Source organism: Microcaecilia unicolor, chromosome 2 (assembly GCF_901765095.1).
Source record: "Microcaecilia unicolor chromosome 2, aMicUni1.1, whole genome shotgun sequence".
In the NCBI taxonomy this organism is placed as follows: Eukaryota; Metazoa; Chordata; class Amphibia; order Gymnophiona; family Siphonopidae; genus Microcaecilia; species Microcaecilia unicolor.
In genome coordinates this window covers 84,364,918-84,387,356 of record NC_044032.1, presented here as the reverse complement: position 1 = coordinate 84,387,356, position 22,439 = coordinate 84,364,918, and the positions used below count along the sequence as shown (strand labels likewise).

At 40.4% G+C, this 22,439-nt stretch overlaps 1 protein-coding gene across 4 annotated transcripts in view; it reads right to left on the bottom strand.

Annotated features, from left to right (window-relative positions):
• Window positions 1-20,251: 20,251 nt before the first annotated feature.
• NNT (nicotinamide nucleotide transhydrogenase) overlaps window positions 20,252-22,439 on the bottom strand; it is a 244,119-nt gene continuing 241,931 nt past the window's right edge. For all 4 annotated transcript variants that reach the window (XM_030193107.1, XM_030193106.1, XM_030193109.1 and 1 more), the window contains one exon: window positions 20,252-22,406. In XM_030193107.1, coding sequence (XP_030048967.1) covers window positions 22,257-22,406 — 150 coding nt within the window. In that variant the 3' untranslated portion in view covers window positions 20,252-22,256. The remainder of the gene's footprint in view (window positions 22,407-22,439) is intronic.

Below are 22,439 nucleotides of genomic sequence, written 5' to 3'. Positions count from 1 at the left end.
CAGAGATGTGGAGACTTCTGCTATAAAGATTTATATTCATCACTGAATTGATTTTCACTGTATTTTCCCCTATTTTGATCATCGTCCTGCCAAAAGTTATTTGCATTTTGTGGTGCTGCTTTCTAGAAAGCTTCAAGGTGATACCAACAAAAGAACAAAGCTGTAAAGAAACTGTGTACCTTCTAGGTTTGAGTTGTATTGAAATTTTGTATTCCTTGGTAAGTCCTGTTTACCAGTGCATACAGCCAGGTTGCACTGATGGAATAAATAAAACCTTTTAAAAACAATGGTCCATCTGTACAAAAAAAAAGTCTAAAGCTGTTTCAGTTGGATAGGCAGTGCCTTAAAAGGTGGAGGATAAAGGATTTAGACGCGTGACAGACAAAATCTGGAGAGCAGTATGGCTGCAGTAGAAGGGTGGGTGGGTGAGTACTTTAGCACTCTGAGGAGAGGCTAATGGCCTGGGTGCCTCTGTCTATCCCAGGATTAGATTCCAACTGCCCAATGCAAAGCGATTTAACTGGGCAAGAAAGGCTCCTGCCCAGTTAAATCACTTGTGGCAACCTAAATGCGGGCTCTCTCTCCACGACTCTGCTCATCATCTTTCACACAAAACCCCTTTCTCCTTGAATCCTTTCACCACTCCACGTGCTCTCTGACAGTTTTTTTTATTTGCAAACTTCCCTTATGTAGTTCTCTAGTGTACATCCATATGCTGCAGAAGCCAGCCTGTTTCTAACTATAACTGAGATAAAATAACAATGAAAATGTGGATGCAGCAACTGCTAGTTTGTTTTAGATATACCGAGATGGTGACTGCTAGGGGAACTGGTTTCAGCCTTGTGGTATCAGGGTGCCTCTTGTCTTATTAAACCTCCTTAAAGCTGCCAATGGGGAAGGGAAGTGCATCAGACACTGACAAAAGGAACAGACAGATTCAGAAAACTTTATTGACAAGACAATTTTACCTATTTTGCCCTAGTAATACCTATAGCAGTTAAGGGGGGGGGGAACAGAAAAGTACTGGGAAAGGAATAAAGGGGGCTAGGAAGGGGTATAGGAATTTAAAGGGTTTACTGGCTGGAAGAGAGAAATGGGAAAAGGAAAAAAAGGAGCTGTAAAGGGAAGAGAAGCGGGGTACAGGGTCCGATAGTAGAGCTGTGGGAGAGCAGTAGGCACAGGCTGTGAGGGAGAAACAAGAAGAGAGCATGAGCTATGTGGAAGAAGGTTGCTAGCAGAAAGAGATATGATCTAGAAGAGAAGAGCAAGAGCAGGCAAAGGGACACAAGTTGCAAAGAGAAGAAGAGCTGAAAGAGATGGAGAGTATCTGTTTTGGACTGGGAAAAGGGCAGCTGAGAGAAAGAGGGAGGTCATGGTGGAGAGAACAGACATAAAAGGTTAGAAAAGGGTGAGATGTGGAGGAGGGAGTAAAACGAAGTGTAAACCTAGAAATAAGACGAGAGAAGCTGTAGAGAGAAACCATGGAGAGACAAATATATAGAGAGGAAGACTGGAAGAGAATCCTTTAAAAGAAGGAACATGAGGTCAGAGAGAAAACCATGTACAAGTAGAAACAAAGGACTGAAGTGAAAACAATTTTCAAGCCTTTGTGTCTGTAGTTTAAGTTTTTAGTAAAGATTTCTGTACCAACTGGGCTGGATCAAGGGTAGTCAATAGCTGTATTTTGCATTTCTCCTTCAGCTCTGTCGTCAACAGAATTAATAAGTTATTTCACTGGAAGGACATGGGTCCTGCTGATCTGTACATCTGCTGTCTAAATTTTTGGAAGATGGAAATGAGAAAATAAAAAATAAGTTTTGGATGTACTCTGTAGAAGTTGTTCTTTTGCAGTGTGTGTATGTGATAATATTTGAATAAAGATCCTTCATAAATGAATTGACACCAAAACATTTTTACCAGAACAAGTTATTGATTTATTTTATTTGTTTACTATAATCACAGTGTCATTATTGAACGTTACACAGTACCCTTGTCCTCTTATACCTGAAATGATCTGTATATTTATTTACTTCTAATTTATTTTATATCTTCTGTACTTTAAATGCAATAATATTCTGTATTTCTCCTTCCGGAAATGGCGATCACCATTACGGCATAATGTAAGCCACATTGAGCCTGCAAAGAGGTGGGAAAATGTGGCATACAAATGTGGTATATATATATATAAATAATGGTCTATACTTATGGCTATGATTTCTGAACATGCAGCATTATTAAAGGACAGACTTTTAAATCCAAGTTGGGTATATATGCTAATCTCAAGTTTGTCAAATGTTTCAGACATGTCCACGTACTTGCTCCTGTGATAAAACTGAATTCTATGGTGATGGCACAAGGAAAGGAAGTTTGGTCCAGTGAAGACTAACTCAAAATAATCTGTTCCTTAGTTGGGCTCTAGTATTACCATAGTGAAAATGCAACCATACTATGCCTCTGCGGTTATGTTCCAATAATAAGTTAAACAATTAACTGACTTTCTTGAAAGGATTATATAAACTTTGGATGCATGACTAGGGATACAAACATACATCACAATTCCTCATGTACAGCCACAAAACAACCTTTTATGTTGGATAGTGTTCATAATGAGCTCCTTTTATTATTGACCAGATAGAGAGAAGTGTTTTCAGTTTTGGCACAGTATAAGTCATCACAAGAACAAAATATAAGAATACCAGTGGACTGCATTGTGGGCTTATAGCCCATTTAGTTATGTTCAAACAGAAGAAATCTACATGAAACAAAATATTTATTTTATTTATTTATTTGTTACTTTTATATCCCACATTTTCCCACCAATTTGCAGGCTCAATGTGGCTTACATAATACCATAAAAGCGTTCACCAAGTCCGGTAGAGAAAGAAATACAATTTTGACTTATAAAACCACTTGTCCCTGAAACATGCCGCAAAACAGAATAATCCATTAGTGTATCTACAATGCAAACTTCTACAAAACAGATGAAGTGAAGATGTGATTCCATGTGCCCCAATGAAAGGAGAGTTTAATTTAATTTTACTTCCATTTAAATTCAATATATTCCATTTTTATAACACCAGCTCTGGAACTCTTTGCCAGAAGATGTGTTATCAATAGAAATTAAACAAAATAAAACATGGAAAAGAAAATAAGATGATACCTTTTTTATTGGACATAACTTAATACATTTCTTGATTAGCTTTCGAAGGTTGCCCTTCTTCGTCAGATCGGAAATAAGCAAATGTGCTAGCTGACAGTGTATATAAGTGAAAACATTCAAGCATTACTATGACAGTCTGACAGGGTGGGAGGATGGGGGTGGGTAGGAGGTATGCATGGGGACATCAAAGCATATCATTGATATTCTAACAGGATGGGTGTGGATAGGTGAGGGGTGGGGTGATCAACAGAGACATACAGCTTTATGGTTTATAATGGGCTAGGAACCCCAGATCCTTGTTAAGTCCTTTCTGTTGGGTGTTAAAATATTCAATCATTCTGACTTCAAAGGTCTTACGTTCTTGTATGGTTTTAAAGTTACCTTTCAGTATTCTCACTGTGAAATCACTGGTACAGTGTCCTGGTTCTGTGAAGTGCTGTCCCACCGGGGTGGGGGCCCTACTGGCTGTATTGTTCAAGTGATGTCTATGTAAATTGAATCTTGTCCTAAGCATCTGGCCTGTTTCTCCAATATAGCATCCTTCGTTACATTTTTTACACTGAATGATATATACCACATTGGAAGATGAGCAAGTGAAAGATCCCTTTATGTTGAATATCTTTCCTTTGTGGATAACTGTGGGGTCCTGTGAAATATTTTGGCATAGTTTGCAACTGGATAAATTACAGGGACGTGTGCCCTTCTGTTCCTTTTCAGTCTGTGATGGAAGTTTACTTCTGATTAGCTTGTGTTTTAAGTTGGGTGGCTGTCGGAAGGCCAGTACTCCCACCCTGTCAGACTGTCATAGTAATGCTTGAATGTTTTCACTTATATACACTGTCAGCTAGCACATTTGCTTATTTCCAATCTAACGAAGAAGGGCAACCTTCGAAAGCTAATCAAGAAATGTATTATGTCCAATAAAAAAAGGTATCATCTTATTTTCTTTTCCATGTTTTATTTTAATTTCTATTGATAACCTTAAGAGTGGACTAACACGGCTACCACACTCCTCTACCAGAAGATGTGGTAACAGCTGTTAGCGTATCTAGATTTAAAAAAGGTTTGGACAAGTTCCTGCAGAAAAAGTCCATAGTCTGCTATTGAGACAGACATGGGGAAGCAAGAGCTTGCCCTGGTCTGGGATTTGTAGCATGGAATGTTGCCTTGATTTGGGTTTCTGCAGGTACTTGTGACCTGGTTTGGCCACTGTTGGAAACAGGATACTGGGCTAGAAGGACCATTGGTCTGACCCAGTATGGCTACTCTTTATGTTCTAAGTCAGCTGTTGATGAAAAAAATACAGAGGTACACAGCTGGTAGTGGGGACAAAAAGTGAAAGATCAATGCCAGACAGATGTAGAGAATGAAAGAAAGAAGACAACGAGCGAGAGAAGAAATGGAAAGGGCAACCTGGAAAAGAATTTGGAACACTGACTCACGGAATGTGCAAAAAAAAAAAAAAAAAAGACTGGGACCAACCCAATTAGAACATTAAATTCCCAAACAAAGGTAGAAAAGAAAAAATATATATTTGTATGTAATACTTTGTAAGGACTGAGATGTATGTACCTGCTTTGTACAGAAAGACCAAACTAAAATCACAGGTGTAAAAAAGCCAAATTCCTTTATTAAGACCCTACACGGTCCGTGTGTATTTATGATGTATGCATAAAAATTGCTTGTGACAATGCAAATGTCTTATAATTTTTATCTTACTTTTTCATATTATCTTTTGTATCAAGCATGATATATGTTTTTATGATATATGTGTTTTATTTTTGTTTTGTTTTAGACCCCTGAAGAAGGCCTCTTTGGCCGAAACACGGACCGTGTAGGGTCTTAATAAAGGAATTTGGCTTTTTTACACCTGTGATTTTAGTTTGGTCTTTCTGTACATCTTCCGTTCTTGTTGTTTTTTGGTGTTTTTTACGGGAGATTTGGACTCTCTTTGTCGTTGTTGTACCTGCTTTGTGAAATGTACATTTTTTTCTTTTTTCTATTTTTATTTTGAAAAGTACAGAAGTAATCACAAAAGAGAGGGTAATACAGCATACAAGCATACAATATAAACAAGAAAAAGCAACACTGGGCAACATCTTTTGGCAGTTTTCACACAGACAGCGTCTGGTAGGATTGAACAAATGCTCAGTGGTGGCTGGCAATTTACTCAGACTGTCTGAACATTCCTGCTCATATATTGTGAAGACACACTTTGACCCCTGAGGCAGGCGCGTGTGCGCCAAAACATGGCCCGTGTTGGGTCTTTTTCACAATAAAGGACTGCCATTGTCTCTTCCCTGAAAAGTACAGAAGAAAATGCATTTCTGTTTCTCTTTTACCAGTATTTCACTGAGTCTGGCTTTCTTGGGCAGAATGGAGGGAGTCACTATTTCAACTTTTGTCCGTATGTTTCTTTTGTGGCTCCCTATTCTGTCTTAGATGAGGGTCTGGCCATGTGCGACTGAGATGAAGGATTCTGCTAGCATGTAGTGTCTGTGTAGGAATATGTAACAGTGCAGCGTGTTTCAGTTTCCCAATAGTAGCTATATTGGTGCTCTAGAACCCAGTGTAATATATATAGCACTGTCTTTTCATAGGTGGGTTAGGGCTGTTAAGGTGTGGTAAGTTTGGTGTTCCAGGTAGTGTTTCCCAGGTTGGGCTGGAGTACCCCCTTGCCAGTCAGGTTTTCAGGATATCCACAATAAATATGCATGAAATTGATTTGCATAGCCTGAAAACCTGAATGGCAAAGGGGTACTCCAGGACCACCTAGGGAAACACTGCTGTAGTGTAATATTTGTAGCACCATCTTTTCACAGGTGGGTTAGGGCTGTTATGGTGTTGTAAGTTTTCAGTATAGGTTTTGGGTGTCATTTTGCAGGATTTTTATTTCACAAAGTGGCCCTATTTGAAAGTAGGCTCTGGGGCAAGGGTCGCCTTTCATGGCCCTTGTTTTCCAAAATAAAAATGTTCAGGACTAGTGGTTTCCACATCCTGTAGTCACCACACAAACAAAGGCCCATCTGATTTAAACAAAGTGTCCAGCACTGGAAGGAGTGTATGTGCTGTTCCTGAGGTAACGGTCACAATTTGAATATTTTTACTTGTAGTTAAGAAGACAGGTTTCCTGTTCTGGCCAGTCCAGGGACCTCTTCTGCGTCCTGTCTCCTGATGAAATTTCCTGTTTCCTTGTAGGCAGGACATAACAAAGACAGCCTGTATTAATCATTGCCTACCACAGCTTCTGCACCTGAGATCAGCACAGGCACTGCTGTCTAGCTGACACCAACCGGTGCCTATTTTATAAAATCCTGCTCCCCCTGATGTCAAAACCTGGCTATGCCTCTGCCTAGCACACTGACAAACAGAAAAAGAACCAAGGCAGAAGTGCCACACAGAAAAACCAGACTGGAGCCACCTCTGAAGCTGACCATCGGAAGACAAGGTGAGTCCGAAAGTGGTGTCATGACTACAGTCATGATAAAAAATAGCAAACACTCATCTTATACTGTGCCCATGCACATCATGCTAGCAATATGGAAAAATTATATATATCACCAGATGCCCACACTGTTCAATCAATGATATTTCGGTCAGAAACCTGCTTCTGGGGTTAATGCAAGTAGTCACATATACCTACAATACAAAAAGTTTTATCAATAAAATGGAGTAAACTAAGAGATCTGCCACCTAAATTCAACATAAATCAAAAACTATTTTAAACTTAAAGTATCTTAAAGCTCCTGGTGGGCTTAACAGTGATATTTAACTTGTTTATATTTCTTTTTTCAGACATATTTTTGTCTGTCTTTTCCAGTCTCTCTTTTGCCCTTCCTTCTTTTTTCTCCTCCCCAGCCTATGATTTTGCCTTTCTTAATTTGGGAACTTTTGTTTAAGACTATTGTGATCCGCTGTGGTGGCATGCGCCCTACTGCAGTATATCAAATAAAAGAAAGTTGCAACAGATTTACAATTGACACAAAAGTATGTGTAATAACATAAATGATGGTGCTTGGTAGGCATCTTCAGGGGCAGAGTTACCAAAATTATAAAATACGCAAATTTACACACAAACAAATAATCTAGGTGTGGACAATTATACCTGTTCTTGAGCCTGCAATGTAGGCACAATTTTTGTCATCTATGCTAGTATTTCATAAAGGTACATAGGCACTTATGTGTCATTACAAACATCGCCTAGGCACCCCTTTATGAAATTACCCTTCATAAGTGAAAAGAACTATGCTTAGTGAAAAATATCTTGTTTATTTGATTTCTCAGGAATAAATGGATCTTCCTATATTAGAACTGCTACTCACAGGTAACATTCTATGATCTGTAAAACTAATGACATTGGTCTTTGAGTTTGATGGAAAGTAAGATTTTTTTTTGCATAGACTAGTAGGAAAATAAATATATACTAGACAACTAGACTTTAAATGAACTAGACAAAACTGAACTCTTTACACTAGACTGATAACCTTCGTTGCTACTAATGAAGGTTACGCAATATGCACTACCACCTTATTTCTCTTGCCGGAAATGAACATTCGATAGTTGATTATCTAATTTATAATTCATTCTATCACTCAGGAACTTAAAGGCAATACCACTTTGTATTTTACTATACCATTTATGCACCTTAATGCAATACTACTTGCAATTCTCTATCAGGAAATTGCAATCTCCATTACGGCATAATATAAGCCACATTGAGCCTGCAAATTGGTGGGAAAATGTGGGATACAAATAAATATTTAGCTGTTTTTGTTGCTTCTGAAAGCTCTGTTTTATTCCGTTGACTAATGTGTGCATTGAAATGATACATTGAAACATAAGACTGTGAGCACTGTTTGATCCAGGGATTTCTGATGTTCACAATTCAATAATCTGAAAAATGGCAGATCCCTGGAAATTCACTCCATGAAAAACAAATGTGGATTGAATTGTTTGTGGTTTTCACTGAAATACTGCCACTGCTGGTATTCTTATTTTGTTTCTGTTTCTTTGAAGCTCTGAATATGGTCAGGTCCAATTCCCCTTTCACTTTAGAGCATTATTTTTTAGTGAAGTTCTGCCAATATTGTATCCAAGAGTCTCAACAGCACTGCTGCTCTCTGCTTGCCATGCTTTATTTTCATAAAAGAATCTTCTTAATAACTCCCAATATTCCCCAAGAGCCCCTCCATTACTTCACTGGTAGGAAATGTTGGACTGACTGGGCTCATTTTGTGCTTGGATGGTACAGAATTGACAGAAATGTTGGGAAAGAGCAAAAAAACTAACATTTGAAAAAGATCAGAGGACAGAATGAAAAAGAGAAGTGGAGACCATGAGCCTACAGAAGTTAACCTCACAGATGGGTAAGATCATGTATTCAAAGAGTTTGATGTTAAGCACGCAAGTCAATTTTCAGCCATAGGCCAATTTCATAAAGTACATACGTATTGCCACACTGGGGCAGACCAAAGGTCCATCAAGCCCAGCATCCTGTTTCCAACAGTGGCCAATCCAGGTCACAAATACCTGGTGTGAGGAATATGAGGGTGAGAGGGAGAATGAAGGCACATGGAGGAACAAGGAGGCTCGAGAGGGAGGGAGACTGGGTAGAGAAAGGAAGGAGTCTTTTCCCCTGGGGGATTGGAGAAAAGGAAAAGACTACAATTCCCAGCAGCCCCTGAGTAGGTCCCATGATAGAAACAGGGACTTCAATCCCCAACAGCCCCCAGAGGAGGTCAGAAGGGAGTTGGAAAAACCTGTCCCAGAGAGCCAGGATGAGGGAAGGAGTTCTGAATCTGCCCAATCAAGCAAATGGAGAGCAGCTGAGCAATGGGTGTGGGGCGGAACCTATGGACTGACAAGGGAAGAAAAGGAGGAGGAACTAGAGCAAGAGGAGCCGATGGAGATTGCTGCTCTGACTAAACTGGAAGGAAAGGAGGTGAAACAGGAGAGGGCTGCTTGGGAGGAGAGCCTGGTAGAAGGCGGGAAAAGGTGGCTATCCCACGAGTGGAGCTGAGAGAACAGGTTTACCACGGAAGGGTCATGCGGGTGGTGGTCAGGGTATAATGCTGGCCTGGTTGGGGAGGGACCCTTGCCACTCTCCCTAGGTTGATTTCTTTTGAAAGGGAGAGAGGAGGAGTGGTGGTTTTGGGCATAACTGCTATAAATGAACTGCTGGGAGTTTGAACCCTTTCTGAACTGCTGTGTTTGGGGAATTGTTTTGCCAAACTGATAGGGAGGGTTGAACCCTTTCTGGAGCTACCGTGTTTGGAGATTTACTTTGCATACCTGCTGTACATGAACTGCTGGGAGTTTGAGCCCTTTTTGAGGAGTGGCCTAGTGATTAGAGTGGTGGACTTTGGTCCTGGGGAACTGGGTTTGATTCCCACTGCAGGCACAGGCAGCTCCTTGTGACTCTGGGTAAGTCACTTAACCCTCCATTGCCCCAGGTACAAATAAGTACCTAAGCTGCATTGAGCCTGCCATGAGTGGGAAAGCGCGGGGTACAAATAATAAAAAAAAAAAAAGAATTGCTTTGCATAACTGCTGAGATTTTGGAACCCTTTGGAGGGTTTTTTGTTTTGTTTTGAATACTATGCTGTTGAACTGCTATGCTTCTTGAGAAATGCTGTGGTGGGAACTACCTTTGGAGGAGCAGTTGACACAAAGGGATTACAATAAAGTATAATGATCTGACCTTGTGGATTGCCATGCACTCTTTAGCAGTGGATTACAGCACACAGCTCAGCTAAAGGGCCGAGAGACTCAAGAGTCTCCCAGTACAGGAGACTTTTCCAAGAGTCTCCCGGTGGTGGAGACCTTACACTGGCAAGATCCCAAAAAAGTTCAATATATTTTATGCTGCTTATCCCAGAAATAGCAGTAGATTTTCCCCAAGTCTTTAATAACGGTCTATGGACTTTTCCTTTAGGTAGCCGTCCAGACCTTTTTTAAACCCCACTAAGCTAACTGCCTTTACCACATTCTCTGGCAATGAATTCCAGAGTTCAATTACACGTTGAGTGAAAAAAACATTTTCTCTGATTCATATTATTTTATAGGCCTTTATCATATCTTCCCTCAGCCATCTTTTCTCCAAGCTGAAGAACCCTAGATGCTTCAGCCTTTCCTCATAGGGAAGTTGTCCCATCCCCATTGGTACCTACGTGTACCAAGACAGCTGGCTCCTCCCCATCACTATCTAAAATCCTATTTAGGTAACTCGTGAGGTCCGCCATCTTCGCACCAGGCAGGCAAGTCACCAGGTGATCCTCACGTTCACTAACCACCCAACTATCTACATGCCTAATAATTGAATCACCAGCTACAACAGCCATCCTAACCCTTCCATCCTGGATATCTCCTCTGTTTAACTTTATACGGATTTTCAATAGCACTATTGGCCAAGAAGCCAGAATTCAATTTAAGTTTTCAACTTATCCATTACGTGCTTTGTCATTCTTCTGCTGGCTGTCTAGTCAATGTTTTTCAATGTATCCACCTGGGAGTCCTTTGTGATCTGCAGGAACGGCTTTGTTACGTGTTCCTAACTTGGTGCAGATAGTTGAGCAAAAGAGGGAGGGCTCCGTTTGCCCCTTTCTCACCCCTTCATCAGTTCACACACTTCTGCTTGCCTTGGTAATCATCCACCTCGACTACTGTAACTTTATGCAGGATTTCCTCTCTACTCTTTAAAATGCCATTAACTTGTACAATCTACAGATGTGAAAATTCTTCACCGGGCACATCATTTTGATCATGTCACACCCTTCCTCCTTACTTAGCACTGGTTACACATCTCTGCCAGCATTAAATTCAAAGTTCTTCTTTTTGTGTTCACAGGTCACCTACCAACTACTCCCTCCTATATTAATAATTTCTCATCCCCTATGCTCTTTCCTGCTCTCTCTCTGTCTGCTTTCCAACAGTAAACTTCTGATCCTTCCTTCTATTTTCTTTGCCTTAATATATCATGTCCCAAACTGTGGACCAGTTGTCCTCCTTATCTCTGGATACAACCCTCTGCCAAAGTACTCAAGTCAACACTGAAAACACATCTCTTCTCTGGGGCTTTTGGACCAACTGCACGGTGTCTCCTCCCTTTTCTCTCCCACCTTTCATTTTTTTCTTTCTTTTTTTTCCTTCCATTTTATTGCCATGGTTGATAACTGCATAGATGTCATTGTTAGCCCCTTTGTGGTATATCAAGCGCTGTGAATAAATAAAATAGTATCCACAGGACAGAAACTGTAGTGGCTCCTTTGTTTCAACCTTTTTATTAAAGAATATCAACCAGTACAAAGAACAAAAGATATAATATACAATATAAATGTAGTAACCCAGTCCCCCCCCCCCCCCCCACCCCGATATACTGCAAACAATTACAGGAGAAAGGATAACAAAGCACAGAGAGAAGGAGAAAAATAATAGTCAACAGTTCAAAAGATGGTTATGAGCCTGAGGAGGCAAGGTCAGCCAAAAGGCCTCCCAGGAGGTAAGAAAAGTTTGACCCTTAGGGCTGATGGTATCATCCACCCCAGGCTCAAGGGACATAACAGATAAATGCTCCATTCCACAAAGCCAATCATGAAGATGTCTTATTCTGCATGCCACTACAAAATGTTAAATATTGAATAACCCATGCCTCCATGCAGTTTAGGCTTCTGTAAGACTGCAATCAGAAGCCTAGGTTGCTTTTCATGCCACAAAAATTTCCACAAAAGTCTATGGAGCAATCGCTCTTCCCTGTTTTCCAAGTGCAAGGGCAAAAGTTGAAAAACATAGAACCACTGGGGTTCCAAAAGCATACTGAAGAGATGAACATGGCCCCACAAGGATAAAGGGTATGCCTGCCGTAGCTGCAATTTACAGGCAGTGTCATCCAATGAAGGCCGAATATTAATGTGGTACAGAGCAGACAGGTCCACTGGAAGATAGATTCCTAGACAGTGCAACATCATATCCTCCCACTTCAAGAGGAAGGGTCCCTTCCAAGTAGCATGCACCTCTAGCAATATCAGGAGGGTCAAGGACTCAGCTAGATTTAGTGTAAATCCAGAAGTCTTTCCAAAAGTCTCTCTTAAACATAACTGCAACAATGACTGGGAGCTGGTAAGCAGTAAATAGAGTGTCGGCAAAAGTAGCCACCAGTACTCCCCTAATCAGGGGGTCTTGGAGTATATGATGAAGCAGAGGCTCCAAAGCACAACACAAATAATAGCAGGGAAAGCGGGCACCCCTGGAAAGTACCGTGATGGATGGAGAAAGAAAAAGTTTGCTCCCCATTCACCAAAATCCAGGCTTGCAGATCATTGTAGAGTAAAACAATGGCATTGTAAAATCACCCACTGATACCACCCAGGACAGAACAGAAAACAGGTGAGACCAACTAACCTTATCGAAGGATTTTTACATATCCAAACTGATTGACAAAGCTGAGATATTCTGGAAATTACAAGAAGCCATGGTTAACAATATTTTACATACATTATAAACCGAATGTCTGTGTGAACAAAACTGGTTTGCTCTGCACCAATCAATCAATGTCAGAAGATATGGCGCCAACCAGTTCGCAAGAAGTTTCACCAAGAGTTTCACATCAACATTTAATAATGAGATCGATCTACAGGAATCATTTGTCTCTCTCGGATTCCCCAGCTTGGGAATTAAAGTGAGAAGTGCTATGTTGTTATGGGGCAGAAAGGCCTTGGCCTCAATAACAGCTTGGAAGTATGCTAAAAGAGGTCCCAGGAGCGGTACTTGCATGATTTTGTAGAAGGCCTTGAAGTAGCCATCTGCACCTGGAGCAGAACAGATGTGCAAAGACTTAATGGCCTCCTGTAGGTCTTTGGCCTGTAAAGGGGTGGTTCAAGGCTTCCACCACCACCAGAGGCAAATGCAGCAATGCCTCCTGATCCAAAAAGTCCTGAGAAAAAAACCTCTGGGACTGACTCAGAAGCAGAATAGAGAGACCAAAATGATCCCTAAAAAATATGAGCTATGCGATCACTGCGATTAGTAAGGTCCCTGAAAGAATCCATCAGTGTAGAAACTGTGCAGGGGCCCCCCCAAGACTTAAGTACCTGGGCTGAGTAGTGGCCTGCCTTGTATCCAAATCTGTGGAATTTATACCATTGATACACCATGCTGAGAATTGTCTGCTCATGAATAAAACTATTTAGGTCGAGACAGGTTGGTCCTTTTGAGCCCGAGTAGGAAAGCGTGTGCATTCCCATTGAACCTGCTGCAACTGGCACTCTAAATACATGCGTGATACCTGTCTAGGGCTCTTCAGCTTGGAGAAAAGGTGGCTGAGGGGAGATATGATAGAGGTCTATAAAATAATGAGTGGAGTTGAACGGGTAGATGTGAAGCATCTGTTCACGCTTTCCAAAAATACTAGGACTAGGGGGCATGCGATGAAGCTACAATGTAGTAAATTTAAAACAAATTGGAGAGAATGTTTCTTCACTCAACGTGTAATTAAACTCTGGAATTTGTTGCCAGAGAATGTGGTAAAGGCGGTTAGCTTAGTGGAGTTTTAAAAAGGTTTGGACGGTTTCCTAAAGGAAAAGTCCATAGAACGTTATTAAATGGACTTGGGGAAAATCTACTATTTCTGTGATAAACAGTATAAAATGTTTTGTACATTTTTGGGATCTTGTCAGCTATTTGTGACCTGGATTGGCCACTGTTGGAAACAGGATGCTGGGCTCGATGGACCTTTGGTCTTTCCCAGTTTGGCAATACTTATAAAAGAGCTCAGGATAGAAGAAGCTGTCAAAGGGTGTGCGACCATAAACCCCCAATAGATAAAACTCTGTGCTCTGCAATGACAAATGTAAAATTATGTACCACCCACGAGCTTCTGCAAACACAGCTGTATAGGACAATGTTTTCCTAAAAAGCACTGCTCTGCCCCCCCCCCCCCCCCCCCCGGCATCCAATGAGGTATAAAACACTTCTCTCACCCAATGTCTCTGAAGCTTTTGGTGTTCAGAGTCAGTGAGTCGAGTCTCTTGAATTCAAGAAATGTCACATCCACAACGATTAAGGGCAGTCAATATCTTGCCCTTCTTGATTGGCAAGGTGATGCCTCCTATATTCCAGAAGGTGATCTTACATGTGCTAGTAGCCAACGTCACAGCCAACCATGAGATCCAAAATAACACAAGGATACCCAGCTTCCATCCTTAGAGGTAGTACAATAGGGAAGTCCATTATCACATCCTCCATACAAATCTCGGTGCACAAAGAAAAAATAACAACAAAGTTCACTCTCCAACAATCTCACACAACCTGATACATAACACCCACACCCCTCCCATATGCCACCCCAACTCTCCCCAAACCTAACCACAAACACCTCCCACCTGCCATCCTTCCTCCCCACCCCCTCCACCCAACCACCAGTAACCACAGAAGTCCACCACATATACATGTAGCCGAGAACTGAAAACCACATGATTTGCAAAGGGGGCCCCTGTGTCCCACTACATCCAATGATACCAATGTACCTCGCTAAGGGAAAATCTGATTGTATATATTCCAGTATACATAGTACTATATACGATAAGAACAGTTAATAATCTTCTAATTGAACCCCTGTACCCTAAACTGGGATAATAGAATACCTGCCCATTAGGGCTGTAATATTCAGTATACAAATGGGGCAGATTCAATTGTCCTCCACGGCTCTTGCCAGAAGCCGAGTGACATATTCCTGTGCTGCTTCAATAGATTCATAGGCTTGCCAGCAGCCATTTTTATAGATTTTAAGAGTGGCAGAGTAGAGTAACATAAAGCTAATACTTTTCTCAAAGATAGTTGTACACTGTAGAGTACCTTTCTGGCATCTCTCATGTAGGAACACGGAGTAGTCCTGGAAAGTTTTAATAGAGTCCCCTTCATACTGGAGAGTACCTCTTTTCTGGCGATAGCCACGGAGAATCTCCACCTTCTGTAAATAATTGTGTACCTTTATAGTCACCACTCTGCGCCTCCTGCCATCTTGGATCCAACCAATGTGGTGGGTCTGCTCAAGGCAGAATGGCCCTGCACTGTCAAAGTGCAAATTCAGAGGAGAGCCAGCGTTCCAAAATAGAGGGCAGTGACCGTTCTGCAATGCTTTCAGATAGGACAACAATCCGCAGATTGCTGCAACATAATCTGTTTTGAAAGTCAACTATTTTCTGTCTGTTTCTGAAGTTGCTTTTTAATCGCAACTAGAGCTGCATCTGTGCGGGGGGCCATGTCCTTGATCGAGGACAACAAACAGAAAAGTGGGCACAAAACCAGGAGTCCCAGAGACTGGATCACAGTAAAGCTAAAACCAAATTTTATTAATTAGTATATTTGACTCGACACAACCGTTGTGTTTCGGCCAAAAGGCCTGTATCAGGAGTCTAAGAACTAAGGTAGACAGCTAATGATGATCCAGAATGAGAAATACTGGCAAATAGTCTATAAATGGTCTTTAAAAAGACCTTTGTATCGAATCGTGGAATGGATCACTTGCGTGAGGGGTTCAGCAGTAAATTTGTGCCCACTTTTCTGTTTGTTTTACAAAGTATCCGTGGGTCTTCTTTGAGTTCTCCACACTTTGTGGATTCTCTATTGACTTGATCGAGGACATCCATTGTTGCAGTTCTCCAGTGCACCAGTTGGTGTCAGCCAAGAGTGTCTCCAAATTAGCCAGCTGCCCTGACAGTTGTCCAGGCTTGGGTTAGAGCGCCCGCCTCACGGCTTCGGTAAGCTGTAGAAGTTGTTATGTGAACATAGGACCCACCAAGAGCATAGCATGGCATGGCACCCTCCATCCAGGTGCGAATTTCCTTTGTTGCTTCTCAGCCCCTTGCTAGTATCGATTTGGAAAACTTAGGGTTAACATTTATGTCCATTTGGATAGTGAAAGTGCCTTGGTGCGTTGTAGCTTTTACTGCATGAGACGTGAGGACCCCTGACGCAGGTGCTAGTCACCGAAACACGGCCCATGTCGGGCCTTTTTGTCAAGGCTCATTCATTAAAGAACTGTGTTCCATTTTTAAAGGCCCATGGTGCTGTTTTTTTTTGTTTGGACTTTAGTTTGTACTTCGTTCCCTCTCTTTTGTCATATATTAAAAATTGTAATGAAATGGTCTCATAGTGAATTGTGAAGAAAGATGTACATTTTTTGCTATTCCCTATGGCCTTAGAAAGAGGCCTAATTAGTGTTTTCCTTAGTTTTGAAAGGTCCCAGGATAGAGGAAGGAGAACAGTTCTAAAGTACAAGGTGCTTAGCTTTAGATAGCAAATCTGTTGATAATTGTTCTTCTCCTCAAGTTCGTAAGTGCAAAAAACAGCATGCTTAGGTTAAATAGCAAAACGTTAGTATTGTATCAACAGTTGGGAAAATAATATGTAGGGGACTTGTTTTTCTGCTTTGAAAACCATCTGCATCCTGCCTGTCACTCAAAGACCCCTGTACTTTGTATTTTGCTATCCATGAATAGAACTGATTCGTTACATCATCTGTGGTTTCAGAACTATAAATGTAATTGTAGGACTAGTGACAGGGAGTCTTACTAGCAGAGAAATGACTCAGCTAGTCTCCTCCGTTGTTAACCACAATACATTATGCAATTTTAAAATAACCAGTTTCACTGACCTCTTGTACATTGGATTTATTTATTTCACCCCCACAGAACGCACAAACATTTGTCCATGAGTGTTTAAAAAAACAATGGGTTAAATGTAGGCTCATGGCAAGGACTCTCTTTGGGTAAAATGTTTGTAGAAAGAACACAGGTACCTCGGAGGAGAAACATGTCTTGACATTCTCACTATATCATGTGGTCCCCCCCATGGGGTGTTTTTATCGTTATTTATCAGTTAAAATCTAAAATCAGAAGCCCTATTCATAATGGGCACAGAAGTGGTTGAGGTTATTCTTCTGGGCTCACAGGGATATATGTTTGCATTCATTAAGTCTCCCTGGTGATTTGCTGAGCCCAAGCAAATAGAGTCAATTGGCTATCTATCTATCTCCCACAGAATTGACAGTGCCAAAGAAAACAAAGTAAAATATATTTTTTGAAAAGGAATAATGTAAACTAAAAGAGCACAAAAACAATGAACAACAAATTAGAAGACTCTACAACACCCATTTAGAAGAGCAGAAAACAAAAAACTGAAGACTGCTGTATACAGTAAGGTCCATGCATGCTCAGAACTTTACATTCATTGTGAGCTCTAGGTGAGTTGTTCCGTCTCAGTATCATTAGATGACATCACCCCACCTGTGTACCTGATTCAAAACTGTTTGTCAAAAGGGAACCCCCTTCCCCCCCCCCCCCCCTGAACATTACTTAATATTAAAATGTACAGAAATGTGGAAAAGGAACAACTCATCATTCCCTCCCTGGTTCTCAAGCTTGGAAGGTTTATGGTATATATTTTATTTAGTGCTTTGTACAACACCTTTCTCAAGGCATCAGAGCGGTGGTGGTGGTGTGTCCAGTCATGGGAACTGGCAAGGGACAAAATTGGCAGTGAGTTGGGAAGATGATGCTGTGCAGGAGTCACTATCATGAGGGCGACAGCTGTGCTTTCACTGCTAAAGGAGGGTGAGCTTTGTTGGAAAGACCACTAGTAAATCAGGTGGAAGGACAGAGTAATTCTGAATATTTGCCCTGCACTATCCTCCTGCATAATATCCCATTTCTCCAAAATCCTTCCCTAACACACTCTGTCTCTCTCACAACTTCCCCGTCACCTCTTTTGGATCTCACCCCACCCCCAATCTACCCAATATTGTGTGCCTTTCTCTCAAAACGTTCTCAACTCCCTATCTCCACCTGTGACTCTCTCACTGGTTCTTCTCCCTCCTATCTTCACCTCTAGGTTGCTCTAACACAGCCTGTATTATCATGTCAGCACCATTTCGGGCCTATCTTTAGCCTAGACTTTCTTTCACACTAACTATTCCCAGCTCTTATACTGTCTCATACCTTCCCCCATGGTTCTCATGCAGCAACTATCCCAAATCTAACTTTTGTTATTCTCTCCTAGTTTCTTATATGTAGAAGAACATGTGACAGCATGAACCATGAGGAGAAAAAGTTGCCAAATTTGAACTGCAGTCTTCAAGGAGATGGCCTTCATTCTCTTCACCTCCCCCATATTTACTCTCTCACACCATTCCCCAGACATTTTTCTCTTCTCTCTACAAATTATTCATGGAAGTCACATCTGTCACCTTGGGTTTCTGCTTCATCCTTTATTTTCCTTCTGTCACTGCTGACAACAGAAAGACCCTAAGGGAGGGGGAAAAAAAAAAAAAAAAGAGCCCCCTGATCTGTTTCAGCTTTTCCCCTCATGGAATTTCCCCCTCCCCCCTCCATGCTAGTTTTTATTACAGGGACAGAAGAGGGAAGGGCTGGAAAAGAGTATAGGGAGACTGGTTTTTTTTTTTTTGGCTCGGCATCATCTGCTCTAGTCTCATTGCCTCCCTTCCTATGGTTAAAAAACAGAAGCAGAATTAAGGCGCAAAAAGGTTGATTCTCTGCTGCCTGAGATATGGGGCACTCTCCATACTAATTGGGGACTAAGCTCAATGAGCCCATAAGTGTTAGGGAACACACATGATAATGGGGATGGGACAACTTCCCTATGAGAAGGGTTCTTCAGCTTGGAGAAGAGATGGGGGAGATATTATAAAAGTCTTATAGAATACTGAGTGGAGTGGAATAGAAGACATGAATTGTTTGTTTACTTTTTCCAAAAACAAGGACTAGGGGGCAAACAATGAAGCTATTAAATAAATGTAGAACAAATCAGAGAAAATCAATGTGTAATTAACTCTAGAATTTATTGGCAGAGAATGTGGCAAAAGCGGTTAACTTAGAAGGGTTTAAAAAAATGTTAGAATAAGTTCCTAAAAAAAAGTTGATAAGTCATTACTAAGATGAACTTGGGAAAATCCACTGCTTATTTCTGGGATAAACAGCATAAAATCTGTTTTACTCTTTTGGAATCTTGCCAGTTACTTGTGACCTGGATTGGCCACTGCTGGAGACAGGATACTGGGCTTGATGGACTGGTCTGTCCCAGTATGGCAATGCTTATGGTCTTACTAATTTTCATTACTAAGCATCTAAATTTAGACAAATGAACTGCACGCCTAAGTTCAGGAAAATTTTCAGTCAAAATTAGGTCAGATGCTCAATTAAAAAAAAAAATCTGATCCCTAGGTAAAAGAATAAGCTGACATCTCAGCTAAGATAAACACAGATATTTTAAGCAAAAGCAGTAGGGGACTTTCTAAAATAAGTTATCTATGTTTTAAACATTTTTCAGCTACATGAGCTTGAGAGTGAGACATTTTGAATCATAGGCACAAATGTCCCTTTGACAAATTATAAAACAAGCTACTTCATTACCAATACTATACCACCTGAGGCAGGAACAAGATGTGATTAAAACATCTTTTGAAGAAACAAAAGAAACGCAGTCTTAGGTTTTGTAAGCTTCTTTTAATAGGGTTCTCTGTTGTTTCATGATGAACCACAGTTCCAAGATTAACACTGGCACTTCTGATCTACAACAAATTGCACTTAGTACTTCAAAGACAAAGGAAAACCTCTTATTTTATCAATCAGTATACTAAATTTTAGAATTATGCAAAAACAAGTATTGGCTGGATATTCCAATGATGGACAAGTAAATCTAACAATATTGAAAAGTCCTAGGTGGCAAAGAATTGGATGGCAGTTTTTTTTTTTAATTATCCTGAGAGGCCTAACAGGGCTCACAAATCCACTTATAAAATACCTAAGACCAAATTTTGGTCAAACATAGCTGCCCCAATGTGTTATCTTTAAAACACCTAACATGTTCTTATGCCAGATATGAACAATACTAGATAATTTACTGCAGGGCCCTCTCCCACTTTATACTTAGAGCAAAAAGCCTGACTAAACGAGGCCCATGTTGTTCTATAATAAAAATTACTGATCAGTACAAGGATATAAAAATGTCCTAGGGCCCTGTTTACTAAGCAGCGTTATAGGCACGTTAACCATGTACGTGCCTACAATATCCCTACAGGCGCCTACATGGTTAGCCCGCACGCTAAGTGTAGGCACGCTAAAAGCACTAACGCACCTTAGTAAACAGGGCCCCTAGTGTACTATCTGGTGTTCTATATGTTTAATTTACCTTAAAAAATTGGTAGTTATGAAAGTAGCAATGTTCTAGTATTTCTTGAATAGTATGAACATTCTGTTAAACACAGCAATTCTGAGAGGCCACATATAGTTTCCCTTTGTAAACTAGCTAGCATAAACCAGGTGTGCTAAAAGCACCTGTGTATTTTGCATTTATCTGTGTGGGTAGTGGAGATGGGAGAGAGGAGCACAATAGCATGCAAAGTTTCAAGCGAGTGTGCTAATTTAGTCCCCCTCCATCACTTGCATAAGTGGCAGGTGAACCCTGTTCATATTCTTCAGCCACTCCAAAGGGGGCAAATTCAGGCAGGCCAACTTTCCCAGGTAAGTGGTTTTGGAAATTGCCCTCATGACTTTTCAAAATATAACAGTGATGGATCAATTGTATATAAGCAAGATGTTTTCACGGGGGAAGCATTTATTCAAAAGCCAGCTATGAAGCCAAGTCTTTTAATCCTGACGGCATCAACAGCCTGTAAAATGCTCTGTCCAAAAGGAATTTGTACTATTAAAATTAAAGATTTGTTGCTTTGAGGATCTGTAAGTAATATTTTTTTTCAAGAAAGCAGCAGTTGACACAAACATCCCAAACAGTAAAACTGCTGAGAGAGAGCATTTCCAAGGCATTAATACTCTGGGTTAGGGTCAGTCAGTTTGATCACAATCTAACCAACATTTCATTCCATTTATAAATTACTTCACAGTATTGTCTCCCACAAGAATATTCAATGAGTTTGCCTGCCAGCATACCAGAGAGCAGGACATGATTACACAAACATGATAGCCATATTTCTAAAAGTAAATATTTGAATTCCACTGAAGTGCACTTAGCATTGTTAAAACAGTACTATGCACAACTAAGCAACTGCAGTTATTTTGCGTTTATTTAAGTAAACATTTAAACATGTTTATTTAACTGAATATTTAATTGCTACTGCTTTAAAGGGGAATTCAAATATTTCAAGAACCTGTTAATTGCAAACTCGGACATCAAACTTCACATTATGAATATTATTAATTCATAACATTCATATTCCCATCTTTACAGTATTAAAAATATGCTGACAACCAACTTTTTTTTTTTTAATTCTCAGGAAGCAAAAGCAATTTTTTTTTTAATTAAAAGCATCAAACTTATGGAAAAATGGTTTTTAGTCTTGAAAATATTATGCCATTATGCATGTAGAAGCAGATGATATCTGTGCTGCTATGGAAATGTCCAGAGCAATCATCTGACTAGTACCACTGCCAAGAGCATGACAGCTACTATAAAGTGGAATTAGAAATAAAAAAAATTAAGTCCCTTGCTAGTGACATAATTTGACAGTTTTTGACTGTAGTCACTGCTGAATCTGTCCACTTATTGGCCAGCACCAGCCATGTCACTTAATACAGATGGAAATCCAGCAGCTATTGAGTAAGCATTATTTACTTCAAGTGGCTTAAAAAAATGCAAGCGTAGCTTGCACTATATTATGCTACTGAGCTAACTGCACAGTTCCCTGAAATGAAGTAATTCATTAGCACTGTATATAATACAGCTAGTTATTGTGAGCATTTAATCCAATGAATTAAACATAAAACAAGATTCCTTTTTCTCTTGAATTATGCCACATACATACATATGTACATATTCCACCCCCACCCCACACCCAAAGAACATATTATAGATTGCTCAATGCATTTACTAACATATTTTCTTTCTACTTTGGGAAAGCTATGCCAAGAGTTCATTTTGTTCGAGTTTGTCTGTATCCTGTGCTTCAGTTCATTCTTAACCCCTGCCTTCATACAGTCTAATGTTAAAAAAGGTGTGTACCAACAAGCAGTATCTTATTTTGTTAATACTAGTCACAGCACATTGTTTGGATGAATAAGAGTTTGACTTTTTATTTCTGGTAGGAGTCCCTGACTCTGGACTGCAGAGCATCGCAGGTCTTCTTAGCATCACCCAACAGCATAGCAGTGTTGGGTTTGTAAAAGATTGGATTGTCCACAGCTGCATAGCCAACACCCAAAGACCTCTTCATTACAATTACCTGCAATTGAAAACAGTTTCTTTAACTTCAACA